The sequence below is a fragment of the Maniola hyperantus genome, chromosome 28 (genome assembly GCF_902806685.2).
Source record: "Maniola hyperantus chromosome 28, iAphHyp1.2, whole genome shotgun sequence".
NCBI lineage: Eukaryota > Metazoa > Arthropoda > Insecta > Lepidoptera > Nymphalidae > Maniola > Maniola hyperantus.
The window spans coordinates 2027677-2047409 of NC_048563.1; the positions used below are offsets into that span (position 1 = coordinate 2027677).

A 19733-nucleotide genomic window follows, 5' to 3' on the forward strand; every position below is an offset into this window, starting at 1 on the left:
TGCTCCAGCCCAAAGGTGGGAGCAGTACTCCATGTGAGGGCGGACTTGCGCCTTATAGAGATATCATCACCATATTAACCATCAGCCTACCGAGTCGTTCACTCAGAATCTAAAGTTCTCTGTAAACTGTCTAACGTGTTTGTCAAACACGCTATCTTTGCCAAACGTTTTTTTTTTTTGACAAACGCAGCCGTGTACACCTTCAAGCATGTTTGACAAACAAAACCGGCCAAGTGCGAGTCAGGCTCGCGCAATGAGGGTTCCGTACTACAGGCTATTTTTTCGACATTTTGCAGGATAATTCAAAAACACATGGATACATAAAAATAAATAAAAATCTGTTTTAGAATGCACAGGTGAAGACCTTTCATATGATACCCCACTTGATATTATAGTTATCTTACTTGGAAAATTGAAAATACTAATTATTAGTTCATGACCACAATTTAATTTTTTTTGTGTGATGTAACCACAAATTTACGGTTTTCAGATTTTTCCCCAAATGTCAGCTATAAGATCTACCTACCTGCCAAATTTCATGATTCTAGGTCAACGGGAAGTACCCTGTAGGTTTCTTGACAGACCGACAGACAGACAGATCCTATAAGGGTTCCGTTTTTCCTTTTGAGGTACGGAACCCTTGATAATGTTTGATTATTTACGGGGCAATTTACACTGAATGATAGCCACTGAGCTCATTTGACATTTAGTTTTAACTAACTTATTCCCGCGATTTCGTTCGCATGGACTTCACAAGTACCAAATCCCTATTTAACCCCCTTAGGAGTTGGGGAGTTTAAAAAAAAAAAAGAATATTAGCCATGTTAAACGACTAATATTCCCCTTTCCTCTCCAACTAAGCGTCAGGCTTGTGCTAGGAGTAGGTACGACAATAGTGCAACGGGCGGGGTTTGAACCGTCAACTATTTTCGGTTTTCAGTCCACTCCTTCGCCTGTTCGAGCTATTGAGGCTACAGTTGGATCAGTGGACGTCTATAGGTTATGATGATGATTATGACTGTACCTGGTCCAATTCTCCCTGATGCCCCAACTGGGTCCGGTCCTAGATTTGAACCACGTACAGTGCGTGAGCGGTTTCCGCGGCGGAAGGCCTATACTGCGTGCGAAACGCACGTACTCTACGTGAAATACGCAACGTACTGCCGACGTTATTGCCTGAAATATTGTATAGAAGCAGGCGTTACTTTGGCCCTATTATGATAGCTGATGTAAAAACAAAAATAATAATAGGATGATTATACTAACATAGTTTTTAAGCATTATACTAACAAAATATACTAACATAGTTTTTAAGCCTTATTTGTACTAACAAAATATGGGTCTTTGTTGCCTTATTAAATAAAGAATTATTTATTTTTTTATTTATTTGCAGAAGTCCATGATATACAATGAACCAAAAGCTTAATTTGCTGTAATCCGCTGAAACAGGTCGAATCTGTATGGTGCAACATGCAGCATGCGAAATGCACCGCCCGCCCTCCCACTGCTAAACATGCAGAAAGAAGCAAGAAAGGAGTATCCTCAGGAGATGTAGACCTTACAATGCACAATTGCAAAGCAAGTCTTTCTTTCTCTTTCTCTCTTTTTCACAATTGCAAAGCAAGTCTCTCTTACTCTTTCTCTCTTTGCAATTGTGCATTGTAAGGTATACATCTCCTGAGGATGCTCCGGTGTCGGGGCGAAACGTGCGTCGAGTGTGTTTGGGATTTGTGTGGTGCTGCGTGCTGGTGGTGCGTATTGCTTGCCTGGTGGCTGCTTCTTCCTGCATGTTTAGCAGTGGGAGGGCGGGCGGTGCATTTCGCATGCTGCACCATACAGATTCGACCTATTTCAGCGGATTACAGCAAATTAAGCTTTTGGTTCATTGTATGCCTGAAATATAACAAAAATACCCGGCCAAGTCAGGCTCGCGCAATAGGATTTTTTGTAACTATCCACGTATTATTTTTAAATAAAAAAACCGGCTAAGTGCGAGTCAGGCTCGCGCAATGAGGGTTCCGTACTACAGTCGTATTTTTGTCGACATTTTACATGATAAATCAAAAACTATTATGCATACAAATAAATATAAATCTGTTTTATGACCAGGTGAAGCTCTTTCATATGATACCCTACTTGATATAGTTATCTTACTCCGAAAGTTGAAAATACTAAATATACAAAATACCTTTTATAATAAAATCCCGCAAACTATTTTGGACTTACCTTTGCACAAGTTTAAAAAATCTATTAAAAATATGCTCCTGAAAAAAGCATATTACACAATTGAAGATTATCTAAATGATAAAAGAGCGTGGATTTGACCTGCAGCTCGTTCCAGCAACGCACAAGACTGCAAATACTATTTTATACATGGCATAATCTTGTACCTATATCAAATATTTGAAAAGGCAACCGCCGAGTTTCTTGCTGGTTCTTCTCGGTAGGAAAGGCATTCCGAACCAGTGGTAGATGCATCCGACTTTCGTAAGTGCTTGTAAAAGTTTATACGAATAAAAAAGATTTTTATTTATTTATTTAATTATTAGTTCATGACCACAATTTTTTTTGTGTGATTTAACCACAAATTCACGGTTTTTAGATTTCTCCCCAAGTGTCAGCTATAAGACCCACCTACTTGCCAAATTTCATGATTCTAGGTCAACGGGAAGTACCCTGTAGGTATCTTGACAGACAGACAGACTGACACATAAGCTGTAAAGTGATCAGCTCATTACATACCTGTATGTGTTCAAAATGTCTAACATTCAACTCAGCTAATTTCGATGGATCTTCCAGCATTAACAAACGCCTTCCGTTTATGTGATTATCTGAAATGCATTCCTGAAAACGGAAAAACGATTTTACTTCTTATCAGTACCCTTATTTTATGATAAGAAGTAAAACCAACACACTTTCGCATTTATATGCGAAAGTGTGTTGGTTTGTCCTTCAATCACGTCGCAACGGTGCAACGGATTGACGTGATTTTTTGCATGGGTATAGATTAAGACCTGGAGAGTGACATTTTTATCCCGGAGAATCAAAGAGTTTATTTTTAAAAAACCTGATTCCATGCGGACGAAGTCGCGAGCATAAGCTAGTCCATACTAATATTTTAAATGCGAAAGTTTGTCTGTCTGTATGCTAGCTTTTCCCGGACCATCTGTTCAACAAATTTTGACGAAATTTAGAACAGAGATAGCTTGCATCCCGGGGAAGGACATATGCTACGTTTTATCCCGGAAAATTAAAGAGTTCCCACGGGAAATTTAAAAAATCTGAATACAAGCGGGCGAAGTCGCGGGCATCATCTAGTTTATTTATAAAGCGTGTAAATATATTATATCATGTGGAAGTAGACTTAAAAAGTAATTTGCATGCCAGTTAATTGGAAAGCGGGCCTGTGCAGCATGCACATGCTGACGAGGTGTTAATCTGTTTGTCCTTGTCACACTACGCGCGCACTAAATCTGTAGGGCGATTGTCTAAAACCTGCATCAATCATTATTACAATCTCAATTGTTCTGATTGGCTGAATTTGTGCGATTCTTTTTGCAACACTGCATTGTAGCCAATAGTTAGCGAGCATTAACCAATCAGAGATAATTGCGATCGTGACATTGTAGCTGTCAAACAACCGCGGTAGGGCCACTGAATACAACCGGGCGAAGAAGGGCATCATCTAGTGTTAGAATAAATGATTTGCCTTATATTGTGGCAACCCCACTTCTGCTTCCATCCATCTAACAACATCACCCTCAGACCAGTTGAAGGCATCTGGATACGGCCGGTTGTCCACCACCACTGCTGCCAGTTCGTACAGGGTTACAGGTGATATTTGACATGGATTCAGCTTTCTGTAACACAAGGATATTTGATAAAATTGGTCATACAAATGCAGTTTACTAATCATTCGATAGATGGCGCTGTACTGATCTACCTCGCGGTATGAACTTGTTACTCAAATTTTTAGACTTATTGCTTAGGTGTTAAGTTTTATTTTAGAATACTTAAATATTTTTGTACTCATTCCAAAAATGCGAAAATTTTAAATTTACTGTCGAGACAAGAGGTTTTAAATAGAAATATTTAGCAATCGTTATTAAACTTTATGCTCAAGTGTTAAGGTTTATAATAAACTGAAATTGTTGTTGATATTTTCTTTTCTACATTTCGAAATAAGAGACATAGATGTGTATGTGTTGTGCAAAGCCACTACAAAAACCAAGCCACTTGAACAATCTCAATTCGTTTGTGAGCCCTCATCTATACCTAGTATTATAAGTCAATGCATAGATGGCGTCCTATTTTCAAAGCAGTTTTCCAAACGCACCTCGATCTGGGAGGAAGCCCAAAACAGATTTTGACGACCTCCCTGGCGCAGTGGTGAGCGCTGTGGTCTTAATAGTGGGAGGTCCCGGGTTCGATTCCTGGCAGGGGTTTGGAATTTTATAATTTCTAAATTTCTGGTCTGGTCTGGTGGGAGGCTTCGGCCGTGGCTAGTTACCACCCTACCGGCAAAGCCGTACCGCCAAGCGATTTAGCGCTCCGGTACGATGCCGTGTAGAAACCAAAGGGATATGGGTTTAAAAAAAACTGCCATACCCCTTCCAGGTTAGCCCGCTATCATCTTAGACCGCATCATCACTTACCACCAGGTGAGATTGCTGGGGATAACTTGTATCTGAATTAAAAAAAAAAAAAAGATATTCATCATACCTACTTGTTCTTATCATAAGGGTCCGCCTTGGGAAAGCAGGGACACCCCACGCAGGTGGTTTTGTCTGGGGTTATAAAAACCGGCAGTTTTGGCGGTATGACGATAGATGGGGCTCGTTTCGGTATTACTATCCGCTTCGGGCGGCGACGTGGCGGCGGCTCTTCGGGTTTTTTCTTTGCCTAGAAAAAAATAATGAAAAGGGCCAACCACAGATATGTCCAGATTTTCATCTAGCGTGGCCCCCTCAGTCCCTCTCGCTCAAGCAGATTTTCTTACTTGTGAAATGTCATTCCTTCTACACTTCACGTTGTTTGCCAAATACTCACGTACAAATACATTTTGGCAAACAAAAAAAAAGAGGCCACGGTGATAAGGACAAAACATAATCATTTTGTCACGTTCTAATAAGAGCTTAAATGCATTTAGCTATCTCGCTCTATCAGTAAGTGTCACAATAGGGCTACTTCTAATAGTCCTTGTTCTGAGGGGCCAACCAATGGAATTATACCCATAGACATCATCATCATCACCATCACCTTTTCATTCTGAGTAGACCCGTGCTCAGTAGTGGTACTGAGCACGATTCTACTCAGAAAGAAAAGACAAATTATTCATCATCATTATCAATCGATAGACGTCCACTGCTGGACATAGGTCTCTTGTAGGGACTTCCACACGCCACGGTCTTGCGCCGCCGCCATCCAGCGGCTCCCTGCGACTCGTCTGATGTCGTCCGCCCAAATTAATTATTACAAATCCGTGGGCAAATTATTAAACTATTTAAAAATTATTGCTCACCATTTCAAAATCATCCTCGGACATTCTAAAATATACGTTTTATCTAAAACTTAAATCGAATCTAAAAACTCCACAAAAATATTTTGTAAAATGACAACTCCTGTTTTGACACTGTAAAATATAACAGACATAGAGATAAAGATAACAGACGATAAAACTGACATTTAATGACACATTTTCTTAAAATGGTTTTTCAACTATAGTCCGCGACAGGTCGAGATGGCAGTCGGGGTATGGGGCGTGGGGGCGCCCCGCTCACCTGCACGTCACGCGCGCTCGCCCACACCGGGTTAGCGCGGAGGCTGTGCGGGTGTGCGGGGCGTTCCCTCCCCAATTGCCATCTTGACCTGTCGCGTACTATGGACAATGGGCTTGCATGCAATCATGCACTGTGATGATGCAGCCTAAGGTAGAAGCCGAGAGGACATTCCATATTCTATAGCAGTCCCTATTACCCTTAAAAAACGGGGAAGCGAATCGCTTCGTAGAAGTCCGTGGAATTTCGACTAAGAAGGGGCTGACTACCTTTACGTCAATCATAGTCCTCACGGAATTAACCTAAATCCACGTGGTTGCAGTCGCGGGCATGTGCTTTTTTAAATTTTGTATATTCTCCACAGGTCCATACCCGCCTCACCTACCTCAGACATCTGATAGTGTCTCTCGCACAAGCTAAAGACATAGACAAGACGCTACTTATCTTCTCTCACGACTATTACGACGAAGAGATCAACAGTTTAGTGAGGAGCATAGACTTCACTAAGGTAAGCACGTCCGTCTCCTTCGGTGGTCTATCAATAACTGAGTTGTTCGCACGACAACGGGTTAGGTTTAATTTCTCTATCTACCCGCATCACCGACACATCTAATAGTGTCTCTCGCACAAGCTAAAGACATAGACAAGACGCTACTTATCTTCTCTCACGACTATTACGACGAAGAGATCAACAGTTTAGTACGGAGCATAGACTTTACTAAGGTAAGCACGTCCGTCTCCTTCGGTGGTCTATCACCGACTGAGTTATCCGCACGACAACGGTTTAGGTTTAATTTCTCTATCTACCCGCATCACCGACACATTTAATAGTGTCTCTCGCACAAGCTAAAGACATAGACAAGACGCTACTTATCTTCTCTCACGACTATTACGACGAAGAGATCAACAGTTTAGTGAGGAGCATAGACTTCACTAAGGTAAGCACGTCCGTCTCCTTCGGTGGTCTATCAATAACTGAGTTGTTCGCACGACAACGGGTTAGGTTTAATTTCTCTATCTACCCGCATCACCGACACATCTAATAGTGTCTCTCGCACAAGCTAAAGACATAGACAAGACGCTACTTATCTTCTCTCACGACTATTACGACGAAGAGATCAACAGTTTAGTACGGAGCATAGACTTTACTAAGGTAAGCACGTCCGTCTCCTTCGGTGGTCTATCACCGACTGAGTTATCCGCACGACAACGGTTTAGGTTTAATTTCTCTATCTACCCGCATCACCGACACATTTAATAGTGTCTCTCGCACAAGCTAAAGACATAGACAAGACGCTACTTATCTTCTCTCACGACTATTACGACGAAGAGATCAACAGTTTAGTACGGAGCATAGACTTTACTAAGGTAAGCACGTCCGTCTCCTTCGGTGGTCTATCACCGACTGAGTTATCCGCACGACAACGGTTTAGGTTTAATTTCTCTATCTACCCGCATCACCGACACATTTAATAGTGTCTCTCGCACAAGCTAAAGACATAGACAAGACGCTACTTATCTTCTCTCACGACTATTACGATGAAGAGATCAACAGTTTAGTGAGGAGCATAGACTTTACTAAGGTAAGCACGTCCGTCTTCTTCGGTGGTCTATCACCGACTGAGTTGTCCGCACGACAACGGTTTAGGTTTAATTTCTCTATCTACCCGCATCACCGACACATTTAATAGTGTCTCTCGCACAAGCTAAAGACATAGACAAGACGCTACTTATCTTCTCTCACGACTATTACGATGAAGAGATCAACAGTTTAGTAAGGAGCATAGACTTTACTAAGGTAAGCAAGTCCGTCTCCTTCGGTGGCCTATCACTGTCTGAGGACCATAGACTTTACTAAACTTTTGTTTCCAACCCCATCATTCAGGCATAGCTCTCTTAAAGGGACTTCCTCATACCACAGTCTTCAAGACAGCTGATAAGCAACCTTATAGTTTATTACAGTTTAAAGTCAAAGTCAAAGTCAAATGGTTTATTTTCGCTTTATTATAAATTCGCTTAGCTGCGTTAAGTAATAAAATATCACTTGCTTTAACGGAGAAGGGAAACATCGTGAGGAATCCTGCATGCCTGAGAGTTCTCCATAATGTTCTCAAAGGTGTGTGAAGTCTACCAATCCGCACATGGCCAGCGTGGTAGACTATGGCCAAAACCCTTCTCACTCTGAGAGGAGACCCGTGCTCTGTAGTGAGTCAGCGATGGGTTGATCATGATGATTATGATTTTCTTAGCCCAATACAATCGATAAGCAACCTTACTACCTTCACTTTAGAGTTCAAATTGGTATATTTCGCAGGTGATGCAAATCTTCTTCCCATACTCAGTACAAACACACCCCACGGAGTTCCCCGGGATGGATCCCAACGATTGTCCCCGGGATGTCAAGTTGGAACAGTGAGTATTTTTTAGGGTTCCGTACCTCAAAAGAATAAAATAGGATATGTTTTTATTCAAGTAGACTTTTTACAAGCGTTTTCGAATAGGCGGGTAGTTTTAATTTACCACTGGTTGGGAATGCCGTTCCTCCCGAGAAGAACCAGCAAGAAACTCAGCGGTTGCTCTTTTTAATTTGAATTTTACAATTTAAAATGTTATGATACCATACTATGCAAGCCATTGCAGCCCCGTGCATTGCTGGAGCGAGTCAAATCCAAGCTTTTTTATCATTTACATAGTCTTCCACTGTATAATATGCTTTTATTAGGAGCAATGATGCATAAAAATAAATAAAAATCTGTTTTAGAATGCACAGGTGAAGCCCTTTTATATGATACCCCACTTGATATAGTTATCTTACTTCAAAATTGAAAATACTTATTATTAGTTCATGACTACAATTTAATTTTTTTTGTGTGATCTAACCACAAATTCACGGTTTTCAGATTTTTCCCCGAATGTCTGCTACAAGACTTACCTACCTGCCAAATTTCATGATTCGAGGTCAACAGGAGGTACCCTGTAGGTTTCTTGACAGACCGACAGACAGACAGACAACAAAGTGATCCTATAAGGGTTCCGTTTTTCCTTTTATTTTTATTTTTAATAAGAATATTAGCCATGTTAAATGACTAATATTCCCCTTTCCTCTCCAACTAAGCGTCAAGCTTGTGCTAGGAGTATGTACGACAATAGTGCAACGGGCGCGGTTTGAACCGTCGACCTTTCGGTTTTCAGTCCACTCTTTTACCGGTTGAGCTATTGAAGCTCTTTTGAGGTACGGAACCCTAAAAAGATTTACGACCCAGTTCGCACGTTCGTAATGGCCAACTATAAATCGTTCTTGTTCCAGAGCCATAAAGCTGAAATGCAACAACGCTCTACACCCGGATCTGCACGGGCACTACCGCGAGGCGAAGTACACACAGACCAAACACCACTGGTGGTGGAAGGCCAACAGGATATTCAACCAGCTGCAGTGTACCGCCGCCCATACAGGTATTACCAAAAATATCTGGTAAATATTCAAAAACATATACCGCGTTAAATTTCTGGTTTCTCATGAGATCAGAAATTTTCCCGCTGCAAAAGGCCTCACTTACCTACTCACTCAGTCTCACCTTACAAACTTCGACCCCCCCTTTTACCCCCTTAGGGGGGGAATTTAGTTGAATCCTTTCTTATCTGATACCTATCCCCTAGAAAGAATCTACGTTTCAAATTCCAAGTCAAAATAACAATATTTAAAACTTTTCTATAAAAACTTGTCCCCCTATTTTACCACCCTTAAGGGGGGAATTTCCCAATTTGACTTATACAGGTTTTTATTATTTAAACCTATTAACCTAAATGTCGATTTTCATGTCTCTAACTTCAAAAACATAGGACTTTCATATAACCTTCCATCCTCCCTTTTCACCCCCTTAGGGGGGGATGTTCTCAAAACCGTTTCTTAGCTGACATCTACGTTCTAGAAGGAACTTACCTTCAAAATTCCAAGTTTGTAGGCTTTATAGTTCCTGAGATTTCGTGATTAGTCAGTGAGTGAATGGTATTTCTCTTTTATATATTTAGATTATACAATGATATGAGTCCCCGATGCGGCTGACTCGTGCATTCAAACTTCCACGGGGACACTATCTAAAGTGCGGCCAATATATGCGCGGACAAGATGTAAACAAACAAACGGTTCGTTCGCCTAATGAAGGGGTAAACATCACTTTGGTCTTCTGTAAGAAATATTACAATCGATCGCCTCCTGGTACGCGAAGCGCGTTAGATTTCAAAAATATTTAATGAAAATTTACGAAGTTATAAGCTTGTTGTGTTGAGTCGTTGTCCTCGCAAAAACATGGTCACCCCAAGCGAGTGGCTGTGAGTGAACGGGACGGCTAGCGTCGATCGTGCGCGCTCTCGCTCGCGCGGCTCGAATCAGCTGGTGCATGGTCATTCAACTCGGTGTCCAAACTTGCAGGATTTTGAAGTATTGTTTGATTAAAATATAACCTGTAGTAAAAATAATTGCAATCGATTCTGTTACTGATTCTGAACAAACTACTTTCAGGTTTTGCGTATACTAAAACTAACGTTGTATTATATCACTCGTCATAAATGCGAGCCGCAATGATGACTCGGTTTTGCCTTAATTTATCAGATGTGGGTATTAAGGTGCCCTTTTTCCACAGCCGCGAGAACTCTTTTTGAATTTACTTTAAGGATAATAGAAACGTAAAGAGTATTATGTACTAAGTTAGGATAGAGAGAAGTGTAATTAGGTTATTATGGATCTGACATAGTGATTATAATAATAATAATAATAATATAGACTTTATTTACTGAAACATTACATGCAATTACATTTTATCATAATATTCAGTATATACATATTTTAATAGAATCAAAAAAAACAAAACTTATACATAATACTTATTAACATGTACATTTATATTTATATATCATTACTATTATTTATGTCATCGCTATTTTTTAATTATTAATTTTCTTTCTGTATATATTTTCATTTTTTAATATGTACACAATACTATTCTGTATATCACTACTAATTTTCATATTTTATTAGGTATATACATTCTTCTTCCACTTTTATTTTTCAGTACGCCCCATTTGGACGAAGGCCTCCTCCAGTCGTTTCCACATTTCTCTATCATGTTGCTCCCATAATTTTCACAAAATCATCATTCCACCTAACTCTAGGATACCATTCTGTTACTGTTTTTGCCTATCTGTCCTGGTTTTGTCTGCAAACATGTCCGGCCCATTTCCATTTTAGTTTTCTAATTTGTACTTGTATATCTACTATGTTAGTTCTATTTCTTAATGTTTCGTTTGCTATTCTATCTTTTCTTCTTATATGTAGCATACTACGTTCCATTGCACGCTGGCAGGTTGCTAATTTTTGTGTCAGGGCCCAGGTTTGGCTACCATAGGTTAGTATAGGCAGTACGCAGCTATCAAATACTTGTTGTTTGTTTTTCATCGGCATGTCTTTTGATTTCATTACTTCTTTTAACATAGTGATTAAAAGATCCCAAAAAATTCAGAATTGTAAAAAAAATATCTGAACCGTTTTCTATAATACCTTTTTTTCCAGGCATGGTAGTCTTCCTAGAAGAGGACCACTACGTAGCGGAGGATTTCCTTCACATGCTAAACCTCCTGCGGACCACAGCGGACAGAACCTGTCCGCAATGTGAGATCCTGTGCTTGGGCACTTACCTCAAGACGTACCAGTACCATAGCAATAGTGATAAGGTATGGGTCTCATATTCCTCATTGCTCAGGGTCATGTTCCTTTCCATTAATACGATGGGCTTCCAGATCCTTTCAATATATATTTCGTGCCAATAAAAAAGAGTGGTAATCATTCCGTCCCACTCACACACTACACAAGTACGGGGTGTGAGTGAGAGGGAATGTGGCATGAGTTTAATAAAAACTGCCATACCCCTTCCAGGTTAGCCCGCTTCCATCTTTGACTGCATCATCACTTACCACGAGGTGATATTGTATTCAAGGGCTAACTTGTATCTGAATTTAAAGAAATTTTTTTGGGGTTAACTCATATTTTGTTTGTGTGTTTACGTAACTAATATGGGATTTTTATTTCTATTTTTTACCACAATCCACTTTTTATTTTTGAGTTTTTTATATACTTCTTTATTCTTATAATATATATTATACACTGCGCAGTGCCTTTCATTATACACTGAATAAAATATACATAGAAGTTGTTTTATAATACAGGGTAGAAAAGTTCAGTGTGCTACAGACAACGTAATAAACTCAATATAAGAGAAGTTCATATAGCGCTCTCTCTGTTATGTAATCCCATACAAATGATAGAGACAAAAAAAACCAGTGGGCGCTTACCATTTTGAGTCACCAACGGGCATAAGCTAGTATCATACAGTTTGGAAAATAATAGACTGTACACACCTGACATTTCCACCCTGAACCTAAATATAAATAACCAAGTAAAAGAATATATTTTTCTATAAAATAATATATTTAATATACATACAGTGCGACAAGGCTCTTTAGGCGCGTGGTGAAAATCGGAACTAACGCCGCCATTTTTTGAAGTGTCTGTCCCCTTATATGCGGTTGAAGTAAAAAATCTGAAATTCATCGTTTTTAGGGTTCCGTACCTCAAATGGAAAAACGGAACCCTTATAGGATCACTTTTTTGTCTGTCTGTCTGTCTGTCCGTCTGTCTGTCAAGAAACCTACAGGGTACTTCCCGTTGACCTAGAATCATGAAACTTGGCAGTTAGGTACATCTTATAGCTGACATTTGGGAAAAAACTGAAAACCGTGAATTTAGGCTTACATAGAAAGAAAAGAAAGAAAGAAAGAAAAGACGTTTATTAATACAAATTATGCCACACATCACAACTTAAAGCTAAGAGCTGGTTGTTCCGGCGCTTCTTCCACCTGAGAACAAGCAAAAGAAGCGCCATACATCACACAAAAAAATTAAATTGTGGTCAGGAACTAATAATTAGTATTTTCAATTTTCGACACTGACATTTTCAATATATTCCTTAGAATTGAGGATATTTTATTTGCTGGTAGCCTTTGTTCTTCAAAGACGCCCCCCTGTCAATGTCATTCAAGTGCCAAAAGAGCCTTGTCGTACTGCAGTTGTAGCACATGCTTTTTTGTTTTATTTTTTGGATTAACCCAAACAATACAAACTTTGTAAGTATCAAAAAATACTGAACCGATTTTGCGGAAACTTCAAATCAAACCAACTTAATGAAATGAGTGTAAAGACACGCAAAATTGAACCTTACCACCTACGCAACAGAGAAAGAAACACCTTACCCTGAGCTACATACAACAAGTGCGAGCGGTCAGTGAAGAGAGAAGAAAGAGACAGCACGACGGCCAAACATGGAACTATCAAGTGTACCCGAATTTCTATTCTAGCACCCAAAAGGTTCTAAGATGTTTTTTTTTTTTCAAAATTTTGTATCGAACTTTTTTCCTGAATGCTATTACCTCCCTCCCTTTTTGCTATTTTTAATGTTTTCATGGTGGATGTGTATGAAATGTTTTCTTACATTTAATTAAAATTAGGTACACAAATAAACTAGGTAAGAAACAATATTTTTTTTTGAAATTTGAAAAAAAAGGAGTTTCAAGGTTGGTAAAATAAAATGTTCAATGTACTAATATCAATCTAATATTTTTTTGTTTTTTGTGTTTCATATCCATTATAGATCGAATATACAGAAATAATGACGCCGATTCTGTTGTCTTTCTCTAAACTAAATTTTGAGTGTCTGCATCCTCTTCTTTTTAATAATGCTAAAAAAGGACGGCATATGAATTTTACATTTAAATACTAAATTTTAGTGCAATAGGCTCGCGACTGGCAGCTAAAGTCACAAAGTTTGACAGCTCTAAATTAAATTTAAAACTGTTCAACTATATCTGTCCTTTTCATATTATATTTGTAAGAAGAGGATGCGAATACTCTAAAATTTAGTTGTGCTCAGAATCAGTACCAATATTCGATTATAGCAATAATATACGTAAGTATGAAATTAATCGAATATTCTCATTACATATATTAGGTAGAATTTAAAAAATATGTTACATATTTTTAAATAATATGTACGAATAACTTACTAATTACACCATTTAGGCAGTGTTTTGTCAGTCATTCAGTCAGTCAGCTACGGGAATGTTTTGAGTAAAAAATTGAGAATTTATTATTAATATTAGTGGACATGATTTTTTTAATAATTGTAGGATAAAAAGTAAAGTCCTCTTTCTAAACTTTAGTAAAAATAAATAACAAAATCGACGAAACTAATCTTAATTACTTTTGACTAAAATTCTTAGATTTTTTTTTGCATTATTCTCAGCTATATAATATTGCATGTGCCCTTTATACAGCTTACCTAGAATATTAGCACTAATTTACAATTTGCATTATCAATTTTGATTTTATAAAAATATGAAATGATTTATAATATGTTCCATCAGTAACTTCGTAGAGCTAAAGCATGTATAAGTAGATAAAAATATTTTCACTTAAATTCTTACATTTTTTTTTGCATTATTCTCAGCTATATGTGCCCTGTATACAGCTTACCTAGAATATTAGCACTAATTTATCATTTTTTTTTATTAAATTTTGTTTTAATAAATAAATGAAATGATCTTAAAATATGTTCCATCAGTAGCTTAGTAGATGAAGCATGTATAGATGGAAACATATTTTTAACACGCTGCGTCGTTTAGTAAAGTATGTCTTTGGCACTATTTTTCTTATTTAAAGTTACTTTTGTACATAATTTAATCTAGAATGCTATAGTTTAAAAAATCAAAATGAATTCGTTTTTAGTTTGTGAATATTAGTCTTTTTTTAACCGACTTCAAAATAAGGAGGAAGTTCTCAATTCGTCTGCATCTTTTTTTTAGTTATTTTAAAATTTATCATACATCTTTAACATGCACTTTGCACGCTAGACTTATATCAGAATAAAATACTTAAATACGATTGAATTCATTCATAAATAAAATTAATTAATATTATCAACTATAATTTTTTTTTTGTTGAAAATACAAAAACAGCATTCCAGCATGCATATAATATGCCCATAAAGAAAGAATCGAAAATGACGGCGTTAATCACCTTCTCGCTTACACATTTTACACTTGTATTGTGTGAGAGTGAGATGGAATTATTAGCAGCGCTTCGTTACGATTCGTTTCTTTACAGGCACGGGTTACAACCAAATATAAGTCCCGCAAATTGCTATTGCGCTGGAACCATGTTTCATTACCATAGAAATGACGTCATTTTGACGTCAGCCGAAATAAAAATATACCATCAGCGCGAAACTTCAGTTTAGTGCTGACGTTACTAAAATGGCGGCCACGCGCATTAGCAATTTGCGGGACTTATATAATAAACTAGCTTATGCTCACGACTTCGTCCGCGTGGACTACACAAATTTCAAACCCCTATTTCACCCCCTTAGGGGTTGAATTTTCAGAAATTCTTTCTTAGCGGATGCCTACGTCATTATTTGCATGCCAAATTTTAGCCCGATCTGTACAGTAGTTTGAGCTGTGTGTTGATAGATCAGTCAGTCAGTCAGTCAGTCACCTTTTCATTCTATATATTTAGAAGAAGATTACTTATCATAGAGATATATATATATATATTTTTTAACTTATAGGTAGAAATAACACCCTGGCATTCAAGCATGCACAATATGGGTATGGTCTTCAACAGAACTGTATGGGAGAACATTCTGGAGCTCCAGGATCAGTTCTGCGCGTACGACGATTATAACTGGGACTATTCATTGCTGCATTTATCTCAAAACCGACCGGGAAGAGAGAAATTTAAGGTTATATTGTGTAAAGGACCACGAGTCTTCCATATTGGCGAATGGTACGTATACAAACCACTTGAGTAAGGTGCTCGTGCATATCTGCCTTATTGGTCTAAGATCCCGCTATAGAACGACCTTCACCAAGCTGGTTAATGGATGAAACGTATTTTATATTCAATTTAATATGCTTGCATGATGGGCAAGTCGCTTGTTTGGGATGCAACTTGTGTAGACACTTTAGCTGCATCCCACATTCAGGCGACCTCCTCTATGGCGGGTGCAGCGGCCATCAGCGCCGAACAGGCCAAGAGGCGCAAATATGAAAACCTCGATGGGAGCTTCGTATTCGTGCCTTTTGGTGTGGAGACCTTGGGGCCGTGGGGCCCGGGGGCTCGAGCTCTTTTTGAAGAAATTGCGAAAAGAGTTATCGAGTCAACCGGGGACCCGAGAGCTGGCAGCTACCTTGGTCAAAGAATTAGTTTGGCCATCCAAAGGGGTAATGCTCCCAGCATCTTGGGTACAATGCCTCGCTGCGGTGGTCTCGACGAGGTTTTAGATTTAATTTAATTTATTTTAGTTTTAATTTAATGTTGTTTTTTTTTTTTAGATTTAAGTTTATTAATAGTTTAATTACTTCTTTGATAAAAATAAATAAAATACGTAAGACTATTTAATATGTCAATAAATATATTGCATATGGGTTGCCTAAAAAATTTCAGTCCAGTATATGAGTAAATAATGTGCGTGTATCGGTTGTACGAACTATGTGCCCTGCCCATTGCCACTTCAGCTTCGCAACCCGTTGAGCTATGTCGGTTACTCTAGTTCTCCTACATTTTATGTAGGTATAGTTTTTTGTTAAATTTTTCCAGTGGATTCCATCATAAGAAGTCAAACTGCAATGCGTCTACAGTAATAAGTAAAGTACAGAAACTACTTCAAGACGCGAAGTCCAACTTCTACCCTTCGCGAGTGACGGCCACTATCACTGCGGGCGGTGCCAAGCATAACAAGAAGCTGACTAAAGGAAATGGGGGGTGGGGGGATTTAAGGTAAGTCACATATATCTTAACTAGCTTATGCTCGCGACTTCGTCCGCGTGGACTACAAAATTTCAAACCCCTATTTAACCCCCTTAGGAGTTGAATTTTCAAAAATCCTTTCTTAGCGGATGTCTACGTCATAATAGCTATCTGCATGCCAAATTTCAGCCCGATCCGTCCAGTAGTTTGAGCTGTGCGTTGATAGATCAGTCAGTCAGTCACCTTCTCCTTTTATATATATAGATAATTAACCATCGAGGGTTCTCAAGTCGTGTATTTATTTTCAATTGTCAAACCTGTAAAGTTGAAGGCACAGAGAGGGGAGGGGCGAGTGAGGCCTCGTTTACGGAGACGCGGGGCGTCGCGCGTTGCGATGGGCGGCGCGGCCCGCACTGAATTTAAACATATAGCGTTGTATGAGTGCGTTTACGGAGAAGCAGTTTTATACGCGTTTGTTTGAAATGAAGGGTTTTTTGCGGCCGAGCCCGCGGATGGCATCGACGCGTCCCACGCGGCGTTCATCGCGGCGGCAATTCTAGATGAAGCGATGCCCGCAGCGGAACCTTCTGTCAGTCTTTATTTGGAAATCGTACAACGCAGACGCGCCCGACGCGTGCAACGCCGCGGACACAGCGGCGGGCACCGCCACTCTTTCCGCCTCGCATCTCTATGAACAACATCGTATATTGCCATATGTTTGTGATTACGCGTGCGATGCCAAGTGTCGCTTCACGACGCGCCGCGAGACGCCACGCCACACGCGACGCGCAACGCCCCGCGTCTCCGTAAATGAGGCCTAAGGAGGGGTGATCTGGGTAAAGGAATATTGAATGGGTCAGGAGTCAGAAAACGTATACAGGGAGTGTTACGCGGCAGAAAATAAAGTACATCGGACCTTTAGAATGAGATTTCAGCTTTGTAGACCCTATGGGACGTTTTGCCGGTCTCAACGACACAGATAGTACTCTACAAAACCGCTATCTCTTTCTAAAGGTCGATGTAGATTTCTGCCGTGTACTAGGTATAATTAGAACGCTAGCAAAAATTAGCCCTTTTATTAGGTCCTTACATATGAAATTGACGTTTTGTCGTAAGTACAGTACTCGGCAGAAAGTAACGTAAATCGGCTTTTAGAATGACAATCGCATCTCTATGAACACCATCGTATATTGCCATATGTTTGTGATTACGCGTGCATTCCTAAGTGCCGCCTCACCGTAAACAAAAAAAACGTACAACGCGCCGCGAGACGCCACGCCACACGCGACGTGCAACGCCCGCGTCTCCGTAAATGAGGCCTGAGAGTTCATGTAGAGTTCTGTAGTCAACTACAAAACGGTACATGAACCGTGTTCTAACACGCACTTGATCAGTTTTTAATTTATTTTTTTGTTCACAGAGATCAGGAGCTGTGCACGAATATGACGCAAGTGGGCAGACAGATAAGAAAATATATATATTATGCATAACACAAGTTACAGGTTACACTTAACACAGCTTCTTTATTATACACGTAACTCGAGCTAAATGTTACACAGTTTGATGTTACAGGTAACATGCTTAAATATTATGCGTAACAAAAGTTGCATGTTACACGTAACACAAGTTACAGGTTACACTTAACACAGCTTCTCTATTATACACGTAACTCGAGTTAAATGTTACCACAAGTTACATGTTTCTCCATGTTAAATGTAACATAAGTTACATGTTACGCGTAACATAAATTATATTTTACGCGTAACATAAGTTACATGTTACGCGTAACATAATTTACATGTTACGCGTAACATAAATTACATGTTAGACGTAACATAATTTACATGTTACGCGTAACATAATTTACATGTTACGCGTAACATAAATTATATTTTACGCGTAACATAAGTTACATGTTACGCGTAACATAAATTACACGTTACATGTTACACGTAACACAAGTTAAAGCACAAAGCTTTGAATCGTACTGTTTCCTATACCAAATAACTACCTAAAATATAATATGTTGAATAGATTAAAAGTTTTATATCTTTGACAGCCTCGAAACGAGTCATGATAGGAAAATTTATAATAATTAATTAAAGAAAAATAAATAATTGTAAAATCTTGATTAACACATGGTTAGGACGTTCGCCTCCTATTCAGGAGGTCTGGGGTTCGATCCCGGGCTAGCACTTCTAACTTTAGGAGTGTGTTTTAAGTTATTATCACTTTCAATTAAATATCACTTGCTTTAACGGTGAAGGAAAACATCGTGGGGAAACCTGCATGCCTGAAAGTTCTCCATAATGTTCTCAAAGGTGTGTGAAGTCCACCAATCCGCACATGGCCAGCGTGAGTGTTCAAAGCTGTCAAAATATTCTACTCTATGATATAACTATTAATAATAAATTGTTATTTCTTTTCATACGAGAAGGTGCTTCATACATCCTATAAAATATAATAAAACTAAACTGATTTTCAAAATTGTATGGAGTAAAAAAATACCATATCTAAGTCCCGCAAATTGCTATTGCGCTGGAACTATGTCTCGTTAACATCGATATTACGTCATTTTGACGTAACGTGACGTATATTTAAGTAAAAATATACCATCAGCTCGAAACTTCAGTCTAGTGGTGACGTCAGTAAAATGGCCACGCGCTTTAGCAATTTGCGTGACTTATACCATGAGACTTTTTCTTTCTGGTGGCTTGGGCCGAGTTTTTTACCATCCACTCTTTTTATTTATTTTTTATTCAGATACAAGTTAGCCCTTGACTGCAATCTCACCTGATGGTAAGTGATGATGCAGTCTAAGATGATAGCGGGCTAACCTGGAAGGGGTATGGCAGTTTGTATTAAGCCCATACCCCTTTGGTTTTTTTTTTTTTTTTTTTTTTTTTTTAATAGATATAGCGAGCAAGCGAGCAGGCGGGTCACCTGATGTTAAGTGATTACCGCCGCCCATGAACATTTGCAGCACCAGAGGAGCCGCCGATGCGTTGCCTTCCTTTTAGGAATTTGTTGGTCCGCCCCTTGAATAACCCCATGTTATAATCTAGTGGGAACACCGCCGATGGGAGTTGGTTCCACAGTTT

General features: G+C 39.0%; 1 protein-coding gene across 1 annotated transcript in view; it reads left to right on the forward strand.

Annotated features, from left to right (window-relative positions):
- Positions 1 to 19494, forward strand: part of Mgat2 (alpha-1,6-mannosyl-glycoprotein 2-beta-N-acetylglucosaminyltransferase) — a 55409-nt gene extending 35915 nt beyond the window's left edge. The window contains exons 5-12 of the mRNA XM_034983117.2: positions 6142 to 6285; positions 8092 to 8189; positions 9085 to 9230; positions 11344 to 11504; positions 13063 to 13194; positions 15452 to 15669; positions 16483 to 16662; positions 18053 to 19494. Of these exons, the coding sequence (XP_034839008.1) occupies positions 6142 to 6285; positions 8092 to 8189; positions 9085 to 9230; positions 11344 to 11504; positions 13063 to 13194; positions 15452 to 15669; positions 16483 to 16662; positions 18053 to 18122 (1149 nt within the window). The 3' untranslated portion in view covers positions 18123 to 19494. The remainder of the gene's footprint in view (positions 1 to 6141; positions 6286 to 8091; positions 8190 to 9084; positions 9231 to 11343; positions 11505 to 13062; positions 13195 to 15451; positions 15670 to 16482; positions 16663 to 18052) is intronic.
- The last annotated feature ends 239 nt before the right edge of the window (positions 19495 to 19733 follow it).